The 25,535-nt window shown below is 37.9% G+C and overlaps 1 protein-coding gene across 2 annotated transcripts in view; it reads left to right on the top strand.

The window, feature by feature from the left end:
• C25H5orf51 (chromosome 25 C5orf51 homolog) overlaps positions 1-22,941 on the top strand; it is a 28,691-nt gene extending 5,750 nt beyond the window's left edge. Inside the window, exons 4-7 of one of the 2 annotated variants that reach the window (XM_043887484.1) lie at positions 1,050-1,181; positions 5,303-5,417; positions 18,039-18,321; positions 19,101-22,941. In XM_043887484.1, the coding sequence (XP_043743419.1) occupies positions 1,050-1,181; positions 5,303-5,417; positions 18,039-18,321; position 19,101 (531 nt within the window). In that variant the 3' untranslated portion in view covers positions 19,102-22,941. Of the gene's footprint in view, positions 1-1,049; positions 1,182-5,302; positions 5,418-18,038 lie in introns of both variants that reach the window. The other variant, XM_043887483.1, reaches the window with a different exon arrangement.
• Positions 22,942-25,535: the final 2,594 nt, after the last annotated feature.

Raw genomic sequence — 25,535 nt, 5'->3', positions numbered from 1 at the left:
ACGTTTCAGACTGATGTCAAAACTAAAGTATCCATTTTTATAAATATGTTTCAGAACATTTTCTATGATAAAGTTTTGCACAGTGCATAGTCATTTTCTAAAGATGCACATTTGCTGTTTCTACTCCCTTTACTTTTGCAGATGCTATGTTTTCTGGAAGATTCCTTGTAATCTTAATGACCACATCTCTGGTTCTTTCACAGTCCTCTTTCTCCTGGACATTTGCTTTCTTTCCAAGGATCATAGCATCCCTGAAGGCCTTGCATGCTTCTCTTCATCTCTGAGAAGCCTTGCTCTTTCTCTTTCTAAGCATCTCACCTCTCTCCCATTCTGGAAACATAGGCACTCCCCAAGAATATCTCCTTAATCCTCTAATAGTTCTATTTTGTCTTTCTTTGACAACTTGTCCACACGCTTTTTACTGCTGTCTCTATTTCAATGATTTCCAAGATTTTTGTATCTAGCCCTGACTACTATAAACCCATGGATCAGCAGGGAAATCCATTCATTCAGGCAAATAATTTCTCATCTTCAACTATCTGCTGGCTGTCTCTACTGAAATATCTTTGTTGCTCTCTGTTTTATCAGGGAATGCTAACTGTGGAAATAAGTAATCCCAAGTTTTAAATGATACCACATAATAAAAGTTTGATTCATTAAGTTATTTTTGTATATATCTTTTCATTATTTTAATTTAGTAGTAGTAGAAAATGTTTCAAGTAACATGTATGTATTTCTGAAAACTTACTTGTTCCATCAGACTGTGGAATACTTACATTTGAAATACATTAAAGGATTTAGTTACTAAAACACTTGAATATCAGTTAGCTAGAAATATTTGTAAGTTGGAGTAGCTATTTTAATTTTTATGTAGCAGTAGATGTCTATATTTCTAATTGATTCAAAGTAAGTCATTCCTGTGTAGGTTGCTAAGTAAAGGGCAGATTTTATGAAATGAATATTTTTAATTTCTCAATATTTTGAAATTTAATTTTTATTTTTACAGACATGAAGTTTCTCTTCTTAACTGAGTCTTTGTTGTATTTTAGCACTGCAGTTTGCTTGGAGATGAACTCCTGGAATGTCTCTCCTGGAGGCGAGGAGCCCTACTCTATATGTATTGTCATTCTCTGACCAAAAGGAGAGAATGGCTCACAAGAAAATCTAGCTTACTTAAAAAGGTAAAAAGGCAAATTCCTCATACATATTTGATTGTTGACATTTAAATGTTTATAAAATCTGTCTTTAATATAGGATTAAGAACCAAGGAATCAAAGGGCTTGGGTTTTCATTCCAGGCCTGTATTTATCAGCTGTGTAATCTTAAATTGGACTTACTGTAAAGATTAAACAATGTGGAAAAGAAAAACCATAAAATAACATGTGAAAATCCCTTGTAAACTGGGAAGTTTTACACTTTTTTTATAAGTCCCAGATTTTTATTTTTTAAAATATAAGACAGATAATCTATATTAATTTCTAAGCATATTTTTTGGCCTGAAGAAAACAAACTTGGTAGTGAGCCTCTTTTATCAGCAGATCATTCCTAAAGATTCCACATCACCCTGCTCTTAGAAAATTGTGGCTCTCTGATTTTTCCTGATTCTTCTGACCAAATCAGTAAAAGCAAAGATCCTGTCTTAATATTTGTATCACTATGGATCCTTCCTATCTTGGGTTGGTTGTACACAGTTTATGTGGGCCTGCAAATGAGAGGTCACAGTTTCAGATGTAAAAATTTGATTATAGTATTTCCAAATTATAGTAAGTGTATCCATATTTTTAACAAGTTGCTATTGAACACATCTTTATTATCTTTATTGATTTCTTTCTCTGATGACATTTTTGACAAGTATGTTACTGAATCATGTGTTCTTGGTTAGTAATTTTTTCCCTTGTTCAGCCCCTAAGTTGTGTCTGACTGTGCAACCTGTGGAATGTAGCATGTGACGTTCTTCTGTCCTCCACTATCTCCCAGAGTTTGCTCAAATTCATGTCCATTGAGTTGGTGGTGCTATCTGATCCTCTCCTGTTGCCTTTAGTCTTTTCACAGTATCAGGGACTTTCCAGTGAGTTGACCATCACGTGGCCAAAGTATTGGCATTTCAGCTTCAGCATAAGTCCTTCCAGTGAATATTCAGAGTTGATTTCCTTTAATATTGACTGGTTTGATCTTGCAGTCCAAGGGCTTCTCAAGAGTCTTCGCCAGCACCATAGCTCAACAGCATCAATTCTTCAGCGTTCAGCCTTCTTTATGGTCCAACTCTCACATTCATACATGACTTATGGAAAAGCCATAGCTTTGACTGTATGGACCTTTATCAGCTAAGTGATATCTCTGCTTTTTAACTACACTGTCTAGCTTTGCCATAGGTTTCCTTACAGAAGCAGACATCTTTTAATTTCATGGCTGCAGTCACTGTCTGCAGTGATTCTGGAGCTCAAGAAAATGAAATCTGTCACTGTTTTCACTTTTTTACATTTTATTTGGAATGAAGTGATGGGACCAGATGCCATGATCTTGGTATTTTTTTAGTGCTGAGTTTCAAGCCAGCTTTTTCACTCTCTTCTTTCACCTTCATTAAGAGGCTCTTTAGTTCCTCTTCGCTTTCTGCCATTAGAGTGGTATGATTTGCATGTCTGAAGTTGTTGATACTTCTCCTGGCTATCTTGAGTTCAGCTTGAACTTCATCCAGTCTGGCATTTCACGTGATGTACATGTACTCTACATACAAGTTAAATAAGCAGGTGACAATAAACAGCCTTGACATACTCCTTTTCCTATTTTGAACCAGTCAGTTGTTCCATGTAAGGTTCTAACTGTTGCTTCCTGACCTGCATACAGGTTTCTCAGGAGGCAGGTAGGGTGGTCTGGTATTCCAATCTCTTTAAGAATTTTGCACAGTTTGTTGTGATCCACACAAAGATTTTAGTGTAGTCAGTGAAGCAGAAATATATGTTTTTCTGGAACTCCTTTGCTTTCTTCATGATATAGCAAATTGATGGCAAATTAGTCTCTGGTTTCTTTGCCTTTTCTAAACCCAGCTTGCACATCAGAAAGTTCTTGGTTCAGGTACTGCTGAAGCCTAGCTTGAAGGATTTTGAGTATAGCCTTGTTAAAATAGCACGTAAAATGAGTGTAATTTTGCGGTTGTTGAAACATTATTTGGCATTGCTGCTCTTTGGGATTGAAATGAAAACTGATCTTTTCCAGTCCTGTGGCCACTGCTGAATTTTCCAAATTTGCTGGCATATTGAGTATAGTACTTTCACAGCACCATCTCTAGGATTTGAAATAGCTCAGCTGGAATTCCATCACCTTTACTAGCTTTGTCTGTAGTAATGCTTCCTGAGGGCCACTTGACTTCACACTCCAGGATGTCTGGCTCAGGTGAGTGATCACACCATCATGGTTATCCCAGATAACCTTTTTGTATAGTTTTTGTATAGTTCTTTTTGTATAGTTCTTCTGTGTATTTTTGCCACCTCTTCTTAATCTCTTCTGCTTCTGTTAGGTTTTTACCGTTTCTGTCCCTTATGCCCATTCTTGCATGAAATGTTTCCTGGATATCTCTCATTTTCTTGACGATATCTCTAGTCTTTCCCGTTCTGTTTTTTCCTCTATTTCTTTGCAGTTTTCATTTAAGAAGGCCTTCTTATCTCCCCCTGCTCTTTTTGGAATTCGGCATTCATTTGGGTATATATTTTCCTTTTTCCCTTGCCTTTCACTTTTCTTCTTTTCACAGCAATTTCTAAAACCTCCTCAGACAATCTCTTTGTCTTCTTGCATTTCTTTTTCTCTGGGATGGTGTTGGTCACTGCCTCCTGTATAATGTTATGAACTTCTGTCCATAGTTCTTCAGGCACTCTGTCTATCAGATCTAATCCCTTGAATCTGTTTGTCACCTCCACTGTATATAATCATTAGGGATTTTATTAGGTCATGCTTGAATGGTCTAGTGGTTTTCCCTACTTTCTTCAATTTAAGCTTGAATTTTGCAATAAGTAGCTCATGATCTGAGCCACAGTCGGCTCCAGGTCTTATTTTTGCTGACTGTATACAGCTTCTCCATCTTTATCTGTGAAGAACATAATCAGTCTAATTTTGGTATTGACCATCTGATGATGGTGATGTCCATGTGTAGAGTTGCCTCCCATGTTGTTGGAAAAGGGTGTTTGCTATGGCCAGCATATTTTCTTGACAGAATTCTGTTAGCTTTTGCCTTGCTTCATTTTGTACTCCAAGGCCAAACTTGGCTGTTATTCTGAGTATCTCTTGACTTCCTACTTTGTATTCCAGTCCCTTGTGATAGAAAGGACATCTTTTTTTTTTTTTGGTGATAATTCTAGAAGGTCTTGTAGGTCATCATAGAACCATTCAACTTCAGCTTCTTTGGCATCAGTGGTTGGAGCGTACACTGGGATTACTGTGAATGTTGAATGTTTTGCCTTGGAAGGGAACCAAGATCATTCTGTCATTTTTGAAGTTGCACCCAAGTACTGCATTTTGGACTCTGTGAGGGCTGCTCCATTGCTTCTAAGGAGTTTGTGCCCACAGTAGTAGATATAATGGTCACCTGAATTAAATCCGCCCATTCCTGTCCATTTTAGTTCACTGATTCCTAAGATGTTGATGTTCAATCTTGCCACCTCCTGCTTGACTACCTCCAATTTACCTTGATTCATGGACCTTACATTCAAAGTTCCTATGCAGTTTTGTTCTTTATAGCTTCGGACTATACTTTCATCAGCAGAGACATCCACTACTGGCATCATTTCTGCTTTGGCCCAGCTGCTTCATTCTTTCTGGGGCTATTAGTAATTGCCCTCTGCCCAGTAGCATGTTAGACACCTTTTAACCTTGGGGTCTTGTCTTCCAGTGTCATATCTTTTTGCCTTTTTATACTGTTCATAGGGTTCTTAAGTCAAGAATACTGGAGTGGGCTGCCATTTCCTCCTCCAGTAGACCACATTTTGTCAAAACTCTTCATTATGACCCATCATTTTGTATGGCCCTGCACAGCATGGTTCATGAGTTAAAAAGCCCCTTCACCACAACAGCACTGTGATCCTTGAAGGTTTTTTCCCCCCATACCCTTTTACTAATTGGAGGGTTATACTTTAAAATACCCTTTAAAAAATTTCAAGGTAGTGGGTCCTTACAGCATTGTAATGTAATAACCATAAGACATATCTAGTAATAACTATTAGCAAGTATTCTCCTGAGTAAAAATATTAACATTTGAAGTTTCTATAGCTCTGCATTTAATAACCTGGATTCTTTGTTTCTGACTTTCATTTAGTACCTTGTTGATGGAATCAGTTACTTACTACAGATGCTGAATTTTCGGTGTCCCATCCAGTTAAATGAAGGAGTTTCTTTCCAAGACCTAGACACAGCTAAATTACTAAGTGAAGGTAATATGATTTCTTTTTTCAGTTTCCTCAGTGTTTCAGAGTATTTTAATATTTTAAAATGTTTCTTAGATTAACTGATTTAAGTAAATTTCAAGGTTTACATTACAGACGAAACAATAATAAAAGGTTTTTTTAAAAATTGAAAGTCTTCTCATGTAATACATAAAAGTACTGCTAATTTCTGTTTAATAGTTTAAAGAAATTAATTTATCATGTTGCTTTTAGTTTCTTTGCATCCCTACCCAGCCCTGATCAGGCTCTAGGTTTGGCTTCTTGTAACAGGGACTAGAAGTAACTTAAAAAATAAATTTACTGCTTTTTCACTTAAAAAAGGTCCATAGCTGGTTATGGTGACTTCATGGCATCAAATTTCTATCTTTTTCCTGTATCATCTTTTGAAGTAGAGCCCTGTGGCTTCAGAGGGACGTGCTTTATAGAATTCATATAAACAGTATTTGCCAGAATTGTGCAACAGGCATCCCTGTTGAGGACATTGCTTCTATTTTCAGTATCTCAAGATGCTGCTGGAGCTCCTTCTGTTTTAGCTATGTTTTAGCCTCTAGGAATGGCAAAAGGAAGTTTCTTTCAGCCAGGTCTTACAGCCTTCTTAGAAACTTGTTACAACACTGAGAACACTTCTGCCAACATTTCACTGGCCAGAATTTAATCACAGAGCATCATATAGCTACAAGGGAATCTGGGATGTATTGCCCTTTACATTATACCTTGCCATCCCTAGTAAAGTCTCTTGACTAAGAAAGAAGGGAAGACTGCATGTTGTATGGTACCTGCTGGTTTCTGTCATAAACATCTGTGCACTTGAAAATGTTAGGAACTGGAAGTAGAGCATTATTTGGGTTTTAGACTGAGGTTTGAGAGGGAAGAACCATATATTTTTAGTGTCTCTTTACAGATGGAAGAACTGAGGTCCTGATAAGTCTGGTAAGGTCACATAGCTGGCAAAAGATGTTAGATTATATATGTAAACTTTCTTTTATGCTTCATGTGAAATTCTGGGGAAATTTTGATGGGAAAAATCAAACATGGGGAAAAAGAAGAAAACTTAGGGAAGATTCTGTGTTTTAATTTTATAAGGGTGTTTTAATTCTTCTTTGGTAACTGCTGTAGACTTTTCCTTTCTATTAGAAAACATTGGCATGGAAACAAAAAACACTGTGAATTAAGTGCCATTAACATATATGACTGGCTACTGGTGTCCAAAAGTTTCCCTTCAGTTTATTCAGGCAAATGGCTTGTCCTTAAAAAACTTGTTGTGGATATAAAGTGCTCCTTCAGTGAGCATGATGTTTTGACAAACATGATGTTTTGACAAATGTGTTTTGATTTATTCGTGAGAAGTATTTATTCCAGGTAACTAGTGAATTGATTAGCTGCATTGAAAATGAGCTTTCTAAAATTTCCTCACCCTCATGGAAGAAAAAGCAGAGGTGGATATTAAAGCTTATTTAAACTCCAGTACTCTTGCCTGAAAGTCCCCTGGACGGAAGAGCCTGGTAGGCTACAGTCCATGGGGTTGCTGAGAGTCGGACACGGCTGAGTGATTTCACTTTCACTTTTCATCCATTGGAGAAGGAAATGGCAACCCACTTCAGTGTTCTTGCTTGGAGAATCCCAGGGGCAGGGGAGCCTGGTGGGCTGCTATCTATGGGGTCGCACAGAGTTGGACATGACTGAAGCGACTTAGCAGCAGTAGCAAACTCAAAGAAAAAGGCACAATATTTCCCTTATTCTCCCATTTCTAGTCATAAAGTTATATATTCTCATGGCCTGGAATGTTTTTTATCACTATCCTTGTGATACTGGTCTTCTTTTAGATTATAATTGATTACATTTGCCTCTACCTTCCATTGCTTCTTAGACAGTGGAATCAGGCACAGATAGGGTCTCTTTTTCCAGGAAACAATAAAGCAAGATCAGCTCCCTAGCAGTTTTGCCACAGGAGTCAGTCCTCTTGGTGTTGGCTTGCTCTCAACTAAAGCAGTTTGTTCTTCCCTACTTGATTCCTTGAGATGTATACTAGTAGCCAGGAAGCCTACTTTTCATAGGCTAAATTACTCTTAAGACCCTGGTGGAGTGGTTCTAAGTTGTTTTTCTTTTTAAATTTTGTTAGCCAGTATAAAAAGCATAATTTGGAATAATTATTATTTTTTCTTTTTTTGGCTATGCAGTATCTTCGTTGCTGCACAGGCTATTCTCTAGTTGCTGTGAACGGGGGCTACTCTCTAGTTGCAATGCACGGGCTTCTCATTAGGATGGCTTTTGTTGTTGTGGAGCAGGGCTCTAGGGCATGTGGGCTTCAGTAGTTGGGGCCCATGGGTTCTAGAGTGCAGGCTCAGTAGTTGTGGCACACAGACTTTAGTTGCTCTGCAGCATATGGGATCTTCCCAGATCAGGGATCAAACCTGTGTCTCCTGCATTGGCAGGTGAATTCTTTACCACTGAGCCACCACGGAAGCCCCAGAATAGTTCTTTTTTTTTTTTTTTCCATTTATTTTTATTAGTTGGAAGCTAATTACTTTACAGTATTGTAGTGGGTTTTGTCATACATTGACGTGAATCAGCCATGGATTTACATGTAATCCCCATCCCGATCCCCCCTCCCACCTCCCTCTCTACCCAATCCCTCTGGGCCTTCCCAGTGCACCAGGCCTGAGCACTTGTCTCATGCATCCCACCTGGGCTGGTGATCTGTTTCACTATAGATAATATACATGTTTCAATGCTGTTCTCTCGAAACATCCCACCCTCGCCTTCTCCCACAGAGTCCAAAAGTCTGTTCTGTACATCTGTGTCTCTTTTTCTGTTTTGCATATAGGGTTATCGTTACCATCTTTCTAAATTCCATATATATGTGTTAGTATGCTGTAATGATCTTTATCTTTCTGGCTTACTTCACTCTGTATAATGGGCTCCAGTTTCATCCATCTCATTAGAACTGATTCAAATGAATTCTTTTTAATGGCTGAGTAATATTCCATGGTGTATATGTACCACAGCTTCCTTATCCATTCATCTGCTGATGGGCATCTAGGTTGCTTCCACGTCCTGGCTATTATAAACAGTGCTGCGATGAACATTGGGGTGCATGTGTCTCTTTCAGATCTGGTTTCCTCAGTGTGTATGCCCAGAAGTGGGATTGCTGGGTCATATGGCAGTTCTGTTTCCAGTTTTTTAAGAAATCTCCACACTGTTTTCCATAGCGGCTGTACTAGTTTGCATCCCCACCAACACTGTAAGAGGGTTCCCTTTTCTCCACACCCTCTCCAGCATTTATTGCTTGTAGACTTTTGGATAGCAGCCATCCTGACTGGAGTGTAATGGTACCTCATTGTGGTTTTGATTTGTATTTCTCTGATGATGAGTGATGTTGAGCATCTTTTCATGTGTTTATTAGCCATCTGTATGTCTTCTTTGGAGAAATGTCTGTTTAGTTCTTTGGCCCATTTTTGATTGGGTTATTTATTTTTCTGGAATTGAGCTGCAGGAGTTGCTTGTATATTTTTGAGATTAATCCTTTGTCTGTTGCTTCGTTTGCTATTATTTTCTCCCAATCTGAGGGCTGTCTTTTCACCTTGCTTATAGTTTCCTTTGTTGTGCAAAAGCTTTTAAGTTTCATTAGGTCCCATTTGTTTAGTTTTGCTTTTATTTCCAATATTCTGGGAGGTGGGTCATAGAGGATCCTGCTGTGATTTATGTCACAGAGTGTTTTGCCTATGTTCTCCTCTAGGAGTTTTATAGTTTCTGGTCTTACTTTTAGATCTTTAATCCATTTTGAGTTTATTTTTGTGTATGGTGTTAGAAAGTGTTCTAGTTTCATTCTTTTACAAGTGGTTGACCAGTTTTCCCAGCACCACTTGTTAAAGAGGTTATCTTTTTTCCATTGTATATCCTTGCCTCCTTTTTCGAAGATAAGATGTCCATAGGTCCTGGATTTATCTCTGGGCTTTCTATTCTGTTCCATTGATCTTTATTTCTGTCTTTGTGCCAGTACCATACTGTCTTGATGACTGTGGCTTTGTAGTATGAAGTATGGCTATGTAGTCTGAAGTCAGGCAGGTTGATTCCTCCAGTTCCATTCTTCTTTCTCAAGATTACTTTGGCTATTCAAGGTTTTTTGTATTTCCATACAAATTGAGAAATTATTTGCTCTAGTTCTGTGAAAAATACTGTTGGTAGCTTAATAGGGATTGCATTGAATCTATAGATTGCTTTGGGAAGAATAGCCATTTTGACAATATTGATTCTTCCAATCCATGAACACGGTATGTTTCTCCATCTGTTTGTGTCCTCTTTGATTTCTTTCATCAGCGTTTTATAGTTTTCTATGTATAGGTCTTTTGTTTCTTTAGGTAGATATACTCCTAAGTATTTTATTCTTTCTGTTGCAATGGTGAATGGTATTGTTTCCTTAATTTCTCTTTCTGTTTTCTCATTGTTAGTGTATAGGAATGCAAGGGATTTCTGTGTGTTAATTGTATATCCTGCAACTTTACTATATTCGTTGATTAGCTCTAGTAATTTTCTGGTAGAGTCTTTAGGGTTTTCTATGTAGAGGATCATGTCATCTGCAAACAGCGAGAGTTTCACTTCTTCTTTTCCTATCTGGATTCCTTTTACTTCTTTTTCTGCTCTGATTGCTGTGGCCAAAACTTCCAACACTATGTTGAATAGTAGTGGTGAGAGTGGGCACCCTTGTCTTATTCCTGATTAGGGGAAATGCTTTCAATTTTTCACCATTGAGGGTGATGCTTGCTGTGGGTTTGTCATATATAGCTTTTATTATGGTGAGGTATGTTCCTTGCTTTCTGGAGAGTTTTAGTCATAAATGGGTGTTGAATTTTGTCAAAGGCTTTCTCTGCATCTATTGAGATAATCATATGGTTATTATTTCAATTTGTTAATGTGGTGTATTACATTGATTGATTTGCAAATATTAAAGAATCCTTGCATTCCTGGGATAAAGCCCACTTGGTCGTGGTGTATGATTTTTTTAATATGTTGTTGGATTCTGTTTGCTAGAATTTTGTTAAGGATTTTTGCATCTATGTTCATCAGTGATATTGGCCTGTAGTTTTCTTTTTTTGTGGCATCTTTGTCTGGTTTTGGAATTAGGGTGATGGTGGCCTCATAGAATGAGTTTGGAAGTTTACCTTCTGCAATTTTCTGGAAGAGTTTGAGTAAGATAGGTGTTAGCTCTTCTCTAAATTTTTGGTAGAATTCAGCTGTGAAGCCATCTGGTCCTGGGCTTTTATTTGCTGGAAGATTTCTGATTACAGTTTCGATTTCCTTGCTTGTGATGGGTCTGTTAAGATCTATTTCTTCCTGGTTCAGTTTTGGAAAGTTATACTTTTCTAAGAATTTGTCCATTTCTTCCAAGTTGTCCATTTTATTGGCATAGAGCTGCTGGTAGTAGTCTCTTATGATCCTTTGTATTTCAGTGTTGTCTGTTGTGATCTCTCCATTTTCATTTCTAATTTTGTTAATTTGGTTCTTCTCCCTTTGTTTCTTAATCAGTCTTGCTAATGGTTTGTCAATTTTGTTTATTTTTTCAAAAAACCAGCTTTTAGCTTTGTTGATTTTTGCTATGGTCTCTTTAGTTTCTTTTGCATTTATTTCTGCCCTAATTTTTAAGATTTCTTTCTTTCTACTAACCCTGGGGTTCTTCATTTCTTCCTTCTCTAGTTGCTTTAGGTGTAGAGTTAGGTTATTTATTTGACTTTTTTCTTGTTTCTTGATGTAAGCCTGTAATGCTATGAACCTTCCCCTTAGCACTGCTTTTACAGTGTCCCATAGGTTTTGGGTTGTTGTGTTTTCATTTTCATTCATTTCTATGCATATTTTGATTTCTTTTTTGATTTCTTCTATGACTTGTTGGTTATTCAGAAGCGTGTTATTTAGCCTCCAAATGTTTGAATTTTTAACAATTTTTTTCCTGTAATTGAGATCTAATCTTACTGCACTGTGGTCAGAAAAGATGACTGGAATGATTTCAGTTTTTTTGAATTTACCAAGACTAGATTTATGGCCCAGGATGTGACCTATTCTGGAGAAGGTTCTGTGTGCACTTGAGAAAAAGGTGAAGTTGATTGTTTTGGGGTGAAATGTCCTATAGATATCAGTTAGGTCTAGCTGGTCCATTGTGTCATTTAAAGTTTGTGTTTCCTTGTTAATTTTCTGTTTAGTTGATCTATCCATAGTTGTGAGTGGGGTATTAAAGTCTCCCACTATTATTGTGTTACTATTAATTTCCTCTTCCATACTCATTAGTGTTTGCCTTACATATTGCAGTGCTCCTATGTTGGGTGCATATATATTTATAATTGTTATATCCTCTTCTTGGATTGATCCTTTGATCATTATGTAGTGTCCTTCTTTTCTCTTTTCACAGCCTTTATTTGAAAGTCTATTTTATCTGATATGAGTATTGCGACTCCTACTTTCTTTTGTTCTCCATTTATTTGCGTGAAATATTTTTTTCCAGCCCTTCACTTTTAGTCTGTATGTGTCTCTTGTTTTGAGGTGGGTCTCTTGTAGACAGCATATATAGGGGTCTTGTTTTTGTATCCATTCAGCCAGTCTTTGTCTTTTGGTTGGGGTATTCAACCTATTTACATTTAAGGTAATTATTGATAGGTATGGTCCCGTTGCCATTTACTTTGTTGTTTTGAGTTCACGTTTATACAACCTTTCTACATTTCCTGTCTAGAGAAGATCCTTTAGCATTTGTAGAAGAGCTGGTTTGGTGGTGCTGAATTCTCTCAGCTTTTGCTTATCTGTAAAGCTTTTGAATTCTCCTTCATATCTGAATGAGATCCTTGCTGGGTACAGTAATCTAGGTTGAGGTTATTCTCTTTCATTACTTTAAGTATGTCCTGCCATTCCCTTCTGGCCTGGAGGGTTTCTATTGATAGATCAGCTGTTATCCTTATGGGAATCCCTTTGTGTGTTATTTGTTGTTTTTCCCTTGCTGCTTTTAATATTTGTTCTTTGTGTTTGATCTTTGTTAATTTGATTAATATGTGTCTTGGGGTGTTTCACCTTGGATTTATCCTGTTTGGGACTCTCTGGGTTTCTTGGACTTGGGTGGCTATTTCCTTCCCCATTTTAGGGAAGTTTTCAGCTATTATGTCCTCGAGTATTTTCTCATGGCCTTTCTTTTTGTCTTCTTCTTCTGGGACTCCTATGATTCGAATGTTGGGGCGTTTCACATTGTCCCAGAGGTCCCTGAGCTTGTCCTCATTTCTTTTGATTCTTTTTTCTTTTTTCCTCTCTGCTTCATTTATTTCCACCATTTTATCTTCTGCCTCACTTATCCTATCTTCTGTCTCCATTATTCTACTCTTGGTTCCCTCCAGAGTGTTTTTGATCTCATTTATTGCATTATTCATTTTTAATTGACTTTTTTATTTCTTCTAGGTCTTTAATAAACATTTCTTGCATCTTCTTAATCTTTGTCTCCAGGCTATTTATCTGTAACTCCACTTTGTTTTCAAGATTTTGGATCCTTTTTACTATCATTATTCTAAATTCTTTTTCAGGTAGATTCCCTGTCTCCTCCTCTTTTGTTTGACTTGGTGGGCATTTTTCATGTTCCTTTACCTGTTGGGTATTTCTCTGCCTTTTCATCTTGTTTAGATTGCTGTGTCTGGAGTGGGCTTTCTGTATTGTGGAGGTCTGTGGTTCCTTTTTATTGTGGAGGTTTCACCCAGTGGGTGGGATTGGACGATTGGCTTGTCAAGGTTTCCTGGTTAGGGAAGCTTGCGTCAGTGTTCTGGTGCATGGAACTTGATTTCTTCTCTCTGGAGTGCAATGGAGTGCCCAGTAATGAGATTTGATATGGGTCTATGTGTTAGGTGTGACTTTGGGCAACCTGTATGTTGACGTTCAGGGCTATGTTCCTGCGTTGCTGGAGATTTTGTGTGGTATGTCTTGCTCTGAAACTTACTGGCTCTTGGGTGGTGGTTGGTTTCAGTGTAGGTATGGAGGCTTTTGGATGGTCTCTTATTACTTAATGTTCCGTGTAGTCAGGAATTTTCTGGTGTTCTCAGGTTTTGGGCTTAAGTCTCCTGCCTCTGGATTTCAGTTTTATTCTTCCAGTAGTCTCAAGACTTCTCCAACTATACAGCACTGATAATAAAACTTCTAGGTTAATGGTGAAAAGATTCTCCACTGTGAGGGACACCCAGAGAGGTTCACAGAGTTACATGAAAAAGAGGAGAGGGAAGAGGGAGATAGAGATGAGCAGGAGGAGAAAAGGGGGGACTCAAGAGGAGAGAGACAGATCTACGCACTTGTCTGTTCCCAGAGTGTTCTCCATAGCCCAGACACCCACAAAGATTCACAGAATTGGATTGGGAAGAGAAGGGGAAAGGAGGAAATAAAGGTGTTCTGAGGTAGAAAACAGAGAGTCAAAAGTGGGAGAGAGTGATCAACACACTCCTGAGTAAAAATGGGAACTGAATATTGGATTCTTAAATGTCCAAAATTTATATCACATACTGAAAAGCAAAGATTAAAAATCTAGAGTAGAGGTTAGACTCTTAAAAATACAATATTAAAAACAAAAACAAAAACAAAAAATTTTAGAAATGTATATGAAGTTTGGTTTAAAAATTGGCTTCTCTTTTTTTTTTTTTACAAGGTTATAGTGAAATGAAAATGAAAATTAAGGAGTAGTAGAGGAGTAATAGAGGACTTTAAGAGAAAATAAGAGAAAAAGAAAAAAAGAAAGGAAAAAGAAAAAAAAGAACAAGAAAAAAAGTTTTTTTCCTAATTAAAAAAAAATCGTGAAAATATATGAAAATGAAAGTTAAGGAGTAATGGGGGAATAATAGGGAATTTTAAAAGAAAAAATAAAAAAAAAATTTTTTTAATTTAATTAAAAAAAATAGTAAAAATATATCTAGGAATTTCTCGAGCTGTTGCGGTCAGTGTGGGTTCGGTTCAGTTTCAGATAGCTCCTCATTCCAGCTTACACTTCTCGATATCTATAGGCCCCTTCCGGTGTAGTCGGTGTTGCCCACATGGATTTTAATCTGTTGCACCAGTCCCTTCTGAAGCGGTTCCCTTTGTTTATTTGACTTCTGTTTGCTGGTCTCTTCAGTGTCTAATTTCCGCCCTGACACAGGCGGGCGGAGGTGGTCTCTTGTTCAGGTTCGCTAGTTCCATCGCGCTGCGGGGAGGGGTGGGCGCTGTTTTCCCCGTCTACGCTGCTCAGGCTCCCGGCTGCTCTATATGGAGCGGGCCCTGTGTTCCGTGCGGTTCCAGTTTTCGGGTACTCCACAAAAACGCGGACTCGGTTGCACCTGCGTTTTGTGCCTTCCCCGGCCGGAGCAGCTCAGGCAGCTAGGAGCTTGACGGGAGCATTCTCCCCAGGTGCGGTGCGCCTTCTCCCCTCCGGGCCCCAGCCTCAGTTTCCGCTGGAGCCAGTTGCGTGCATGCGCCCCGTGTTTAGCCGCGACCCTCCTGGCGGATGTCGACCATCCAGAATTTCAGGAAGTCTTTGGTTAGAAACTGGAGGCCTGTTTGCAGTGTGGTAAGGGATGCCGCCTCTGGGGCTGAGTTTGCCCCTTCCCTCCCCCCCCCGCCTCTTGCCTCTGGCAGGGCTGGGCCGGTCCGCAGCCGCCTAGCTCCTCTGGACTTGCTCGGTCCCTTTGTTCTGCGAACGGCCGGCAGTATGTTCAGGCCGGTTAATTTTCTCTCTCTTTTGCTGTCCCACAGTTTAAGTTGGTATCTCACAAAAGCTCCTTCCGATTGCCCTCAGGGCACTCAGGCCCGGTCCTTACCCTAAGCAATGCCGCCTGCTCCTCTCTGTTCTGCCCCCACTTGCTGGTGGCCGATGCGGGTGTTTGGGGTACTTTTCTGCTGGGAGTTGCTTTTAGGCACGTAATCTGTGGGTTTTATTTATTTTCCCTCCCAGTTAGGTTGCCCTCTGAGATTTGAAAACTTCCCCCAGACCTGCCAGTGCGAGGGTTTCCTGGTGTTTGGAAACATCAAAACTTTTGTGGCCAGATCTTAATGATAGTTTGCCTGATTTTGGATAAAACTCAAAGCAATGTATGCTTTCAATGATTTTTATGTCTTTTTAGAAGGTGAGATAATCATTTTGTCTTTTGTTCATTACCTGTATGCCATTAAATTTTTTGCTTTTAGAAATTATCAAGTAATGTAGTCAGTAAACCTTTTTACTTCATTTCTGTGTTACATTATTCTGTGGGCCCTTATAAAAATAGCCTTGTCATTATAACCCTGGAGTTAAATAGGTTAAAGGACTGTTCAGCTGTGTGCATCCTTGGTTTATGCCCTTTTTATGCCACTAAGAGCCTCCCATCCTGGCAGTCTTTGGCTCATTGCTTAGCCCAGAACCTGGATTTCAGATCTTTTGAAGGAGGAGCTCTGAATTGAGATCACTAATTGCCTGGGTAGCTTGTTAAAAATACTGATTTCTCTGTATCGCCTGAAGTTTCTGATTCAATGTCTGGAGTCCAGGAATCTATTTTTATTACCTCCTGTAATTAAGATGCAGTCAGATTTAGACGTCACTGCTTCTAGAGAATGCCAGTCTGGCCACTTTTTTTTTTTTTTTTTACCATAAAAGTCTCTGCCATCACTCTTACTTCATGGATTATTCATCCTCTCCCTCCCTTTGTCCCCTACTCTCACATATATGTTCACTAAGCATATCAACAGTACATAGTGAAGTATTTTACTGAAAACCATGCTGAACCCTAGCAAAAAAATATCAGAGAAAATTTATAGCACCAAAAGCTGTGTAACTAGAGAGTAATAGATTCCTTGAGAGAGTAGGGAGCGAGGAAGAATAATTTTTATGTTGTTTATCTCTTCCCTTGGTATTGGTATTTTGAAACAATAGTTTAGCATAGTTTACGGACCAGCAGTCTCACCCTAGATCCTAAGGCTTTGTTAAAAATGCAGGTTCATAGATAGAATCCCATACCTGAATCTGCAAGTTTTGGAGGTGGGAATCCAGCAACCAGCATTTCAGCATGTCCTCCAGGTAATTCTAGTAAAGTTTGAAAACCACTCTTTAGTATGTTTAGTATAGTTCTTTCGCTCCTCAGAGACGCCTTCCTATAGGATATCTATGTACCTTTCTTAGCCATCACTCCTTGTTAGTATAAAGAAGGAGGCTAGTTTAGAGTTGGGTGTAAACTGGATGCCAGATCTCCCTTAAGCAAACACTTTTCATCTTTCCCATGTGGCCTTACTTTGTGGGACTTACTTCAGCTCTTCCTTCTGAAGATCTAGTCTGCTTAAAAGTTCAACCTTTCATTCAATTTTGCTGCTATCTCCTTACTTTACCAGTCTTCTTAGGAATAATTAGGGTGTAAGATTATAAAAATGAGAAAGGATATGCATTTGGTGAAATGCCCTATCTAATATGAAATATAATTCTGGAGTGAAAATCATTAATTGGGGGTGGGGGAAACCCCACCAACTATTCCTTAAGAAAACTTCACAAAATTAAGGAGAGTATGTGGAATCTTGATTTTTGCAAACTGTGGGCCTAAAGAGCTGTGATGAGTTGTACAAAGTTAGTGATTTTTATCCAGATCCTCTCAGATTCTAGGTCTGTTTCTTTTTACATTCTGAATAACATCTAATACTATTCTAGCTTTTTCTCTGAAGATTTTGATCTTTTAACTATGAAGAAATGAAATGAAAAAGAAATGATTATGGGTAATATGTACAAAACAATAAGTACAAGGCATATTACCCATAATGTTTTCTTTTCACTTCATTTCTTCATAGCTAAAAGAGAAAAAAAATCTCAGAAAAAAAGCTCGTTAAAATTCCATGACATAAGTAGGGCATGTGGAATCCTGAGTTTTGCAAACTGAGGTTTAAAAGAGCTTTGGTGAGTTGTACAAAGTTGATCATTTATCCCCATATCTTCACTATTCTAGGTTTTCTTTTTTAAATATCAAATTAATAAACTCTGTGTGTCATAAATGTTTAATTATATAATTGCCTTCTTCTATAATAAGCATGCTTTCAACTTTTGATGAAAATCCTGCAGTGTATTCCTTTTTCCTGAGAACATGAAGCATCTTGGATACAATTTAACATCTTTAGTTATTTCAAATTATATGGCCTCTAAGAGACATGATTATGCAGGATTGTATCTGTACACTATTGTAGAAATATAGGAACTGTATTACTGATCCTTGAGTATACCCCCTAAATAAAAGTTCTGTTCATGAATGGGATCGAGGGAATCTCTGAGTAGTATTCGGAATATGGAATGCACGTTTCTGGGAGAGGTTCCATTGATTTAGATTAGATTTTCAAACAGATCCTAAAGATAATCCCAGAAAGGTGAATACACGAACCTAAATGATTCTTTAAAAATAATTTTTTGGGGAGGGTGGGATTGGGCTTCTTTTATAGATAAAGTAGAGATGGAAGTGTCAATGAAATGAGGATTGTATTAAGTGATATTTGGCTTTTTAAAGTATAGCTGTAAAATGAGAAGGAAAAATGCTTAATGATATAAAAGGATTTTATTAGAGTCTTAATCATTAGGGTTTCTTTTAAAGTTTTTAAATTCTAATCTCTCAACTTAAATGACTTTCCTAGGAATATTTAGTGACATTCATTTGCTGGCTATGATGTACAGTGGAGAAATGTGTTATTGGGGATTGAAGCATTGTGCAGATCAACAGCCAGAAAATCACGAAATGGATACTGGCGTTTCTGGAGCAAGCTATGCTACACACAAAGAACCCTTGGATTTCCGAGAAGTAGGAGAGAAAATTTTGAAAAAGTATGTATTTGTATGCGAAGGACCCCTGAAAGAACAAGAATGGAATACAACAAATGCAAAACAAATTTTAAACTTCTTTCAGCATCACACTAACTAGTAAGTTCTTCTAGTCCTTTTCAAACAGAAAGATGAAAAGACTCAGGAATGAAAATTCCAGAAAAGAAGACATATTGATACTGAATTTAAGAACATTACACTACATAAAGATAGCCAGCATGGTTACCCTTTTTTAAATGCCATTACTGTCTTTCACTATATATTCTTAAGCCTGTGAAGGAATGACTCTTTAATTTCTGAAATGACATTTACATTATTCTAACTCAACCTGAACTACAGATATCCTGTGACTAATATTAAGAAGGAATCCAATTTATCTCTGTAAAGATTTTTTCTGTTATTAATACTTTAGATTTTTTTTATTGTGGTACAATATACATAACATAAAATTGAACATTTTGACTGTTTTTATATTTTTTTTAGTCTCCCTCTCTTGAAGTTTGCTACACTTCAGAGATTAAAGTCAAGTCACCTCTTGGCTTTGGATATATGCTATGGGTGTATTTAAAAATTGACAAAATGAAAAATTGTGACTTGTATCCATGTACCATTTCCAGAGTAAGATAAATAATGAAAGACTCCATGGAAGAATTTTTGTTTCACTACATACTACTAATGGCATTTAAAATTTTTAGTCTGTTAGGCATTTTATAAAAATTTTAAAATGATTTTTCTTCATTTGTTTAAAAGAATATGCGTGGTTTATTAAACAAATAATGAAGATAAAACCATTAGGTTAGTCTGCCATTAGTCATGTGTCTTAGGGCACATCTTTTCATACATTCTGAAATTTTAATATTTTCTGTCTTTGATTGTAGGGGTGAGTGTTAAAGGCCGAGAGCCCAGCCTGGTATCTCACTGACAGTCTTTCTGTCTACCTCAGTTCCTGTTGTCGTCTAGGGATGACCTATCTGATACCTTGCCAGTATCCTCAATCTCTGGGCCATTGACTTCATCACATTCCAGGAACTTAACTCCCATGGCCACTCCATGAATATCACCATCCTGAGTTTCTGTTTCTGAAATCTTCAATTTCAGTAACTAATGACATTTTCATATTTCCAACTTTTTACTTCCTCATTTTTGTTGATTTTTCTCTCTCTCTTACTTCTTTCCTATGTCTTTTGCTTCTTCAGAGCCGCCTCTTACTACTCCCTTTTCTCCTCACCATCAGCCCCTTTCAGAGTTTTCTTCCTTCCCTGTCCAGCCTTGGTTTTCTGTGTCACCACATGAAGAGCTGTCTACAGTCCCTTCAGATCCCATCGTCCCCTTGTCCTTCAGCCTAATCATTCTTCAAGCCTTCTTTCCATATTGAATTAATCCTATCATTCCCCCTTCTTTTCTGGGATGCTGAATTCTGTGTGAAGTTCCTGCAGCCCTTCAAAGTGGAGTCACTCTAAGTATCTCACCTTCAAGGTTAGAGGAGCCCTCAGCATAAGCCATTTATCTGTCCATTTCACACTGTGACTCACACACACCTCTGACTTGCCTCATCACTTTTCTCTGGCCATTTGTCTCCTCCCCTAGCACATGGCTCTTAGTCCTCTCTTAACAGAAATAGAGACTATGAAGAGGTCAGCCTCTGTTTCCCCCCTTTGCCCTACTCATTTTCCCGCTTTTTTGAGGAAAATAGGTCTCCTGCTTCATGTTGAAGACCAATTTCCCCACCTTTCCTTTCTGCCGACTTCTTCCTTTCTCCCAGGGCTTCTCTTTTTCCCAGTGCCCTATAGGTATTGCTGTTTCCCAAAGTACTATCCTTTTTCTCTTTTTCCTCCTTCTCCCCTATTTCCTTCCTACCTTTCTCCTTTTTTTTAATACTTACTCTAAATACCGTTGACCCTTGAGCAATGCAAGTTTGAACTTTGAACTATATGGGACTGCTTATACATTTTTTTTTTCAATAGTTAATTCTACACTTTTATACAACCAGCAGTTGGTCATATCCTCAGATATGGAGGAGTCACAATGTGGATGGCTGACTATAAGTTATATTGTGATTTTTTTACTGCCAGGAGGATTCATCCCTAATCCCCTCATTATTCAAGGATCAACTGTACTTCTTTGTGGTGTTATTCATAACCATGGCTTCTGCCACCTGTAATCTTAGGCTGACTCCCAAACCTGCACTTTGAATCCCAACTTCTGCTCTCTAAACCTTCTTTCTAATTGCTATTCAATATCTTCACTTAGACATCCCACAGTAATTTTAAATAAATTTAATGTGCTCACACACAACTAATCGTCATCTTTCATCTAAAATCTTTTCCAGTCATATTTTCTTTTTTTTGATCTTCCACAAAGCAGGGCAACACAGAATGCTGTAATCTGCTTTCTTCTGCCTACCTTGCCAGTCTCACCTCTGCAGCTCTTCTTGTGTGATCATATTCTAGTCCAGTGTTCCTTAGGCTCCTTTTTGATTAATGTTCTGATAGAACCTCTTGGGACAAGTGGAGAATCTCTCCCTTTCTCTGTCTCTTATTTATTCTCACACAGCTAAGAAGATTTTTATTTAATTTAGTCTTTAACAAGTTTTGCTGTGAAAACGCCTTTATGCTTTCTAAGCATGAAGATTTAAATCACAGAATACTCCACCCCTTTTGGAGCATCACAATCAGTCACAAGTGTACCAGTTCCTTTTCCAATGTGCTATGTGTTTTTTTCCTTTGTTATTCTTGCTACTTCTCACTGGGATGCGTTGCCCTTCTTTGTGGCCAAGGAAGTATTTTCCTTTAGGCCTCAGCCCCAGTGATCTTGTGCCTGTAGGCTTTTTCCAGCCCTTTTCAGTCAAAGTTACAAGTTTCTTCGCTTCTGCTCCCTGAATCTTCCCCTCCCATGTTATCATACTGCTTATATTGCTTTATAGTCATTTTTCTTAAAAGTTGACAAATTCCATGTTTTGAAAATTTATCTTTATGCAGAGTGCTTAATGAATGGTAGGCCCTTCGTAATGCTTTTTGAATTAATAAGAGACATGATTCTCTGCCACAAAAGGGTTTTTGATATCTGACTCCAAACTGCCATTTCCTCTGTACCAGTGGTTGACAAGGCCAAGAAGGAATTATTCCTCAGAGGAGTAAAGTATTGTTTAGATTTAGAACCAGAGGAAAAAAAGAGAATTTTGTCTTTAGAAGCTAGGGACTCCATTTTGTCTTCATGACCTTTTTGAAACAGTCCTTTTGGGTCTCTCACTGGTTGGTACACTAATGAGGGTACTGCTGGGGTGCTTTTTGTACAACTTTTTCATCCCCCGCACAATTGGAGAATAATTTGTAGATCATAACAGTACAATGCCTTTTACTGTGATGTATCATGAAGCAATGAACAGTACGTTTTTATATGTTAAAGCCTGATAAGTGAATTCTGTTTCATTTAGAATGGATTAACTTCAAAGTACCAAATACTCCACATAAGGAAGGTACTATAATTCACTGATCAAAGTATTATAATTCACTTATCAACATGTGGCTACTACATGCTAAGTTTTATCCTTAAGCACTGAGAATATAGCTTTGTAAAACATCAGAGTTTATATTCTAGTGGAAGAAGTTAATGCATTTTAAGAAGTATAAATATAGTGTGGTGAGTGATGAGTGCTATGAATAATAAAGCAGGGTATGGGGCTAGCATGACTCTTAAGAAGGGTGCTGTTTTATTTAGGGTGATTGGGAAGACACCTCCAAGCACCTGTCTACTTCATTTGTGTCTCCCCTCTGTTTAAACACCATCAAATGTGCCATTTCATATTCAGTGTATTCATAAAATTTCTTTTTTGAAAGTTTTGATGCTGGATTAAAGAATGAATCACTTCCTAAGAACTTTTCATTTTGATCACATTTAAAGGGTTTCTCACCAGTGTGGGCCTTACTAATGGGTAAGTGATAACCTAAAGGCTTTATAGAATTTATTACACTTGGAGTTCCTCTCCATTTTGAACTCCTTGATGGATTACTAAAACTTTAACTCTGTTAAAGTAATTTTCATAATCCTTAAATTTGTATGGTTCTTTTCCAGTATGAATTTTCCCATGTTAACTAGGCTTTGAGACTTAGTTAAAGGCTTGTCTGCTTTGCTGCATTTATAGGGTTTCTGGCTACTATGAATTGTTTGATACTGATTAAAGTGCACATCATGACAGAAGACTTTCTCTTATTTCTTCATGTTCAGTAGAGTGAGGTGAGAGTCATGGCTGAAACCCCACGATAAAATTTCCCTTCTTGCCTTTATAATTCCACTGGAAATTCTGTAATGTAAGGGGGTATGGTCTCTAAAGACTTTCTCAGATGCTTTTTAATGCCATTTTTAAAAAACTCACAGCTTGCTGATACACTAGTTGTAGATTGCTTGTCACTTTTCTCACTTCACCTTCCAGGGCTCCTTTTCTGGCTCCCATAAGGATATCCCTTCTGCACAGAGTACAGGATTCTGTAGTTCTCTAGCATTACTTTCTTGTATTATTTTTTTTTAACACAGTATGAGCTATCATGTTATGAAAGTATTACATTAACATACATCTAATGTATCCACAATTAAAGTATGCATTATGTATTTGTGCTGCTGTACCTTACTGTTTTTTGTTTTCCTACTTCTAGTGAAAATTTCCAAGTAAAGTGTTTTGGAGCATATAAAATTTTTAAAAAACAATAAAACCATAATCCCATATATGTTTTTTGTTTGTTCTTTGTTTTCTTTTATATCTGGGTATTGTGTTAGAATGAAAACTTTTATCATCTTAATTTAGTGTTTACAACCAAGCATGACCTTATGGGGCCTTTCTGAGACAGATCGCTCCCTCTGCCCACTATGCCCTCTACCTGACTCTTAATATAAGAACTTCAGCTTCGCAGGCCTTTGCCAAGTTCAAAATATAAATTTAATCAGAGAAGTGAGAAAATGCAGAAACAAAGGAAAACGGTCAAACAAGACAAAATAATGATTTAGCCATTAAACAAAGTCAAGGACCTTTAGTTCCTTCTCAGGGGTTATAGATAATGTTATAAACCATATCCTTTGAAATGTTTTGCAAATACTCAAACTCGCACCTTGTGGAAGAAGATATGAACCAGAAGGTTGTTGCTGTTGACTGCCACCAGCCAATCAGAAGAATGTCCACAGGCTGATCAGGTACTCTGCAACTCTCTCCCTTACTCTGTCTTTAAAAAACTTTATCTGAAAGCTGTCAGTGAATCTGGAAGTCTTCTTTTGAGCACTAGTTATGCATGCTCCTTGTTTTGTGTCTGCAATAGATGGTGCACTATCCTTCACAATCTGGGTGTCAGTAGATTGGCTTTCATGCATATAGGCAATGGACTCAACTTTGGTTTGATAATGTATTGACAGTATTATTCTGGTCCTGATAACCTTCAGACAGAGTAGTTTAATGGTTAGGAATATGGGTTCTAGAGTCAGAGGCTTGATTAAACCCCAGCTCTCTTGTTTCTTAGCTGTGTGACACCATATAAATTATTTAACCTTTTTGTGCCTTAGCATTCTGTTGTTTAACACAGGAATAATAATGGTACCTACTTCACAGGTTGGAAGAAAAAAATGAGTTAATATTCAAAGTGCTTATTCAATAAAGCAGAAGTAGATGTTTTTCTGGAACTCTTGCTTTTTCGATGATCCAGTGGATGTTGACAATTTGATCTCTGGCTCCTCTGACTTTTCTGAATCCAGCTTGAACATCTGGAAGTTCATGATTCACGTACTGTTGAAACCTGGCTTGGAGAATTTTGAGCATTACTTTGCTAGTGTGTGAGATGAGTACAATTATGTGGTAGTTTGAACATTTGGCATTGCCTTTCTTTGGGATTGGAATGAAAACTGACCTTTTCCAGCCCTGTGGCCACTGCTGAGTTTTCCAAATTTGCTGGCATATTGAGTGCAGCACTTTCACAGCATCATCTTTCAGGATTTGAAATAGCTCAGCTGGAATTCCATCACCTCCGTTAGCTTTGCTCGTAGTGATGTTTCCTAAGGCCCACTTGACTTCGCATTCCAGGATGTCTGGCTCTAGGTGAGTAATCACATCATCATGGTTATCTGGGTCATGAAGATCTTTTTTTGTATCATTCTTCTGTGTATTCTTGCCACCTCTTCTTAATATCTGTTTGGTCCATAGCATTTCTGTCCTTTATTGTGTCCATCTTTGCATGAAATGTTCCCTCAGTATCTCTTAATTTTCTTGAAGAGATCTCTAATTTTTCCCATTCTATTGTTTGCCTCTATTTCTTTGCATTGATCACTGAGGAAGGCTTTCTTATCTCTCCTTACTAATTATTTGGAACTCTGCATTCAAATAGGTATATCTTTCGTTTTCTCCTTTGCCTTTAGCTTTTCTTCTTAGCTGTTTGTAAGGCCTCCTCAGATAACCATTTTGCCTTTTTGGATTTCTTTTTCTTTGGGATGGTCTTGATCACTGCCACCTTTCAGTGTCACAAACCTCTGTGATGACTGCCTCCTTTCAATGTTACGAACCTCTGTCCAAGTTCTTCAGGCACTCTGTCAGGTCTAATCCCTTGAATCTATTTGTCACTTACACTGTATAATCATAACGGGTTTGATTTAGGTCATACATGGATGGTTTAGTGGTTTTCCCTACTTTCTTCAATGTAAGTCTGAATTTGGCAATAAGGAGTTCATGATTTGAGCTACAGTCAGCTCCTGGTCTTGTTTTTGCTGACTGTATAGATCTCCATCTTTTGTTGTGAAGAATATAATCAATCTGATTTCAGTATTAACCATCTGGTGATGTCCATCTGTAGAGTCTTCTCTTATGTTGTTTGAAAGAGGGGGTTTGCTATGACCAGTGCGTTCTCTTAGCAAAACTGTTAACCTTTGACCTGCTTCATTTTGTTTTCAAAGGCCAAATTTGCCGGTTACTCCAGGTATCTCTTGACTTCCTACTTTTGCAATCCAGTCCCCTATAATGAAAAGAACATCTTTTTGGGGTATTAGTTCTAGAAGGTCGTGTAGGTCTTCATAGAACTGTTCAACTTCAGCTTCTTCAGCATTACTGATTGGGGCATAGACTTGGATTACTGTGATAATGAATGGTGTTCCTTGGAAACAAACAGAGATCATTCTGTCGTTTTTGAGACTGCATCCAAGAACTGCATTTTGGACTCTTGTTAATTGTGGGCTACACCATTTCTTCTAAGGGATTCTTGCCCACAGTAGTAGATACAATGGTCATCTGAGTTAAATTCACCCAATGCAGTCCATTTTAGTTCACTGATTCCTAAAATTTCGATGTT

The sequence above is a fragment of the Cervus elaphus genome, chromosome 25 (assembly GCF_910594005.1).
Source record: "Cervus elaphus chromosome 25, mCerEla1.1, whole genome shotgun sequence".
Taxonomy (NCBI): domain Eukaryota; kingdom Metazoa; phylum Chordata; class Mammalia; order Artiodactyla; family Cervidae; genus Cervus; species Cervus elaphus.
The sequence above is the reverse complement of the archived record's forward strand: the minus strand, read 5'-3'. Positions and strand labels throughout refer to the sequence as shown.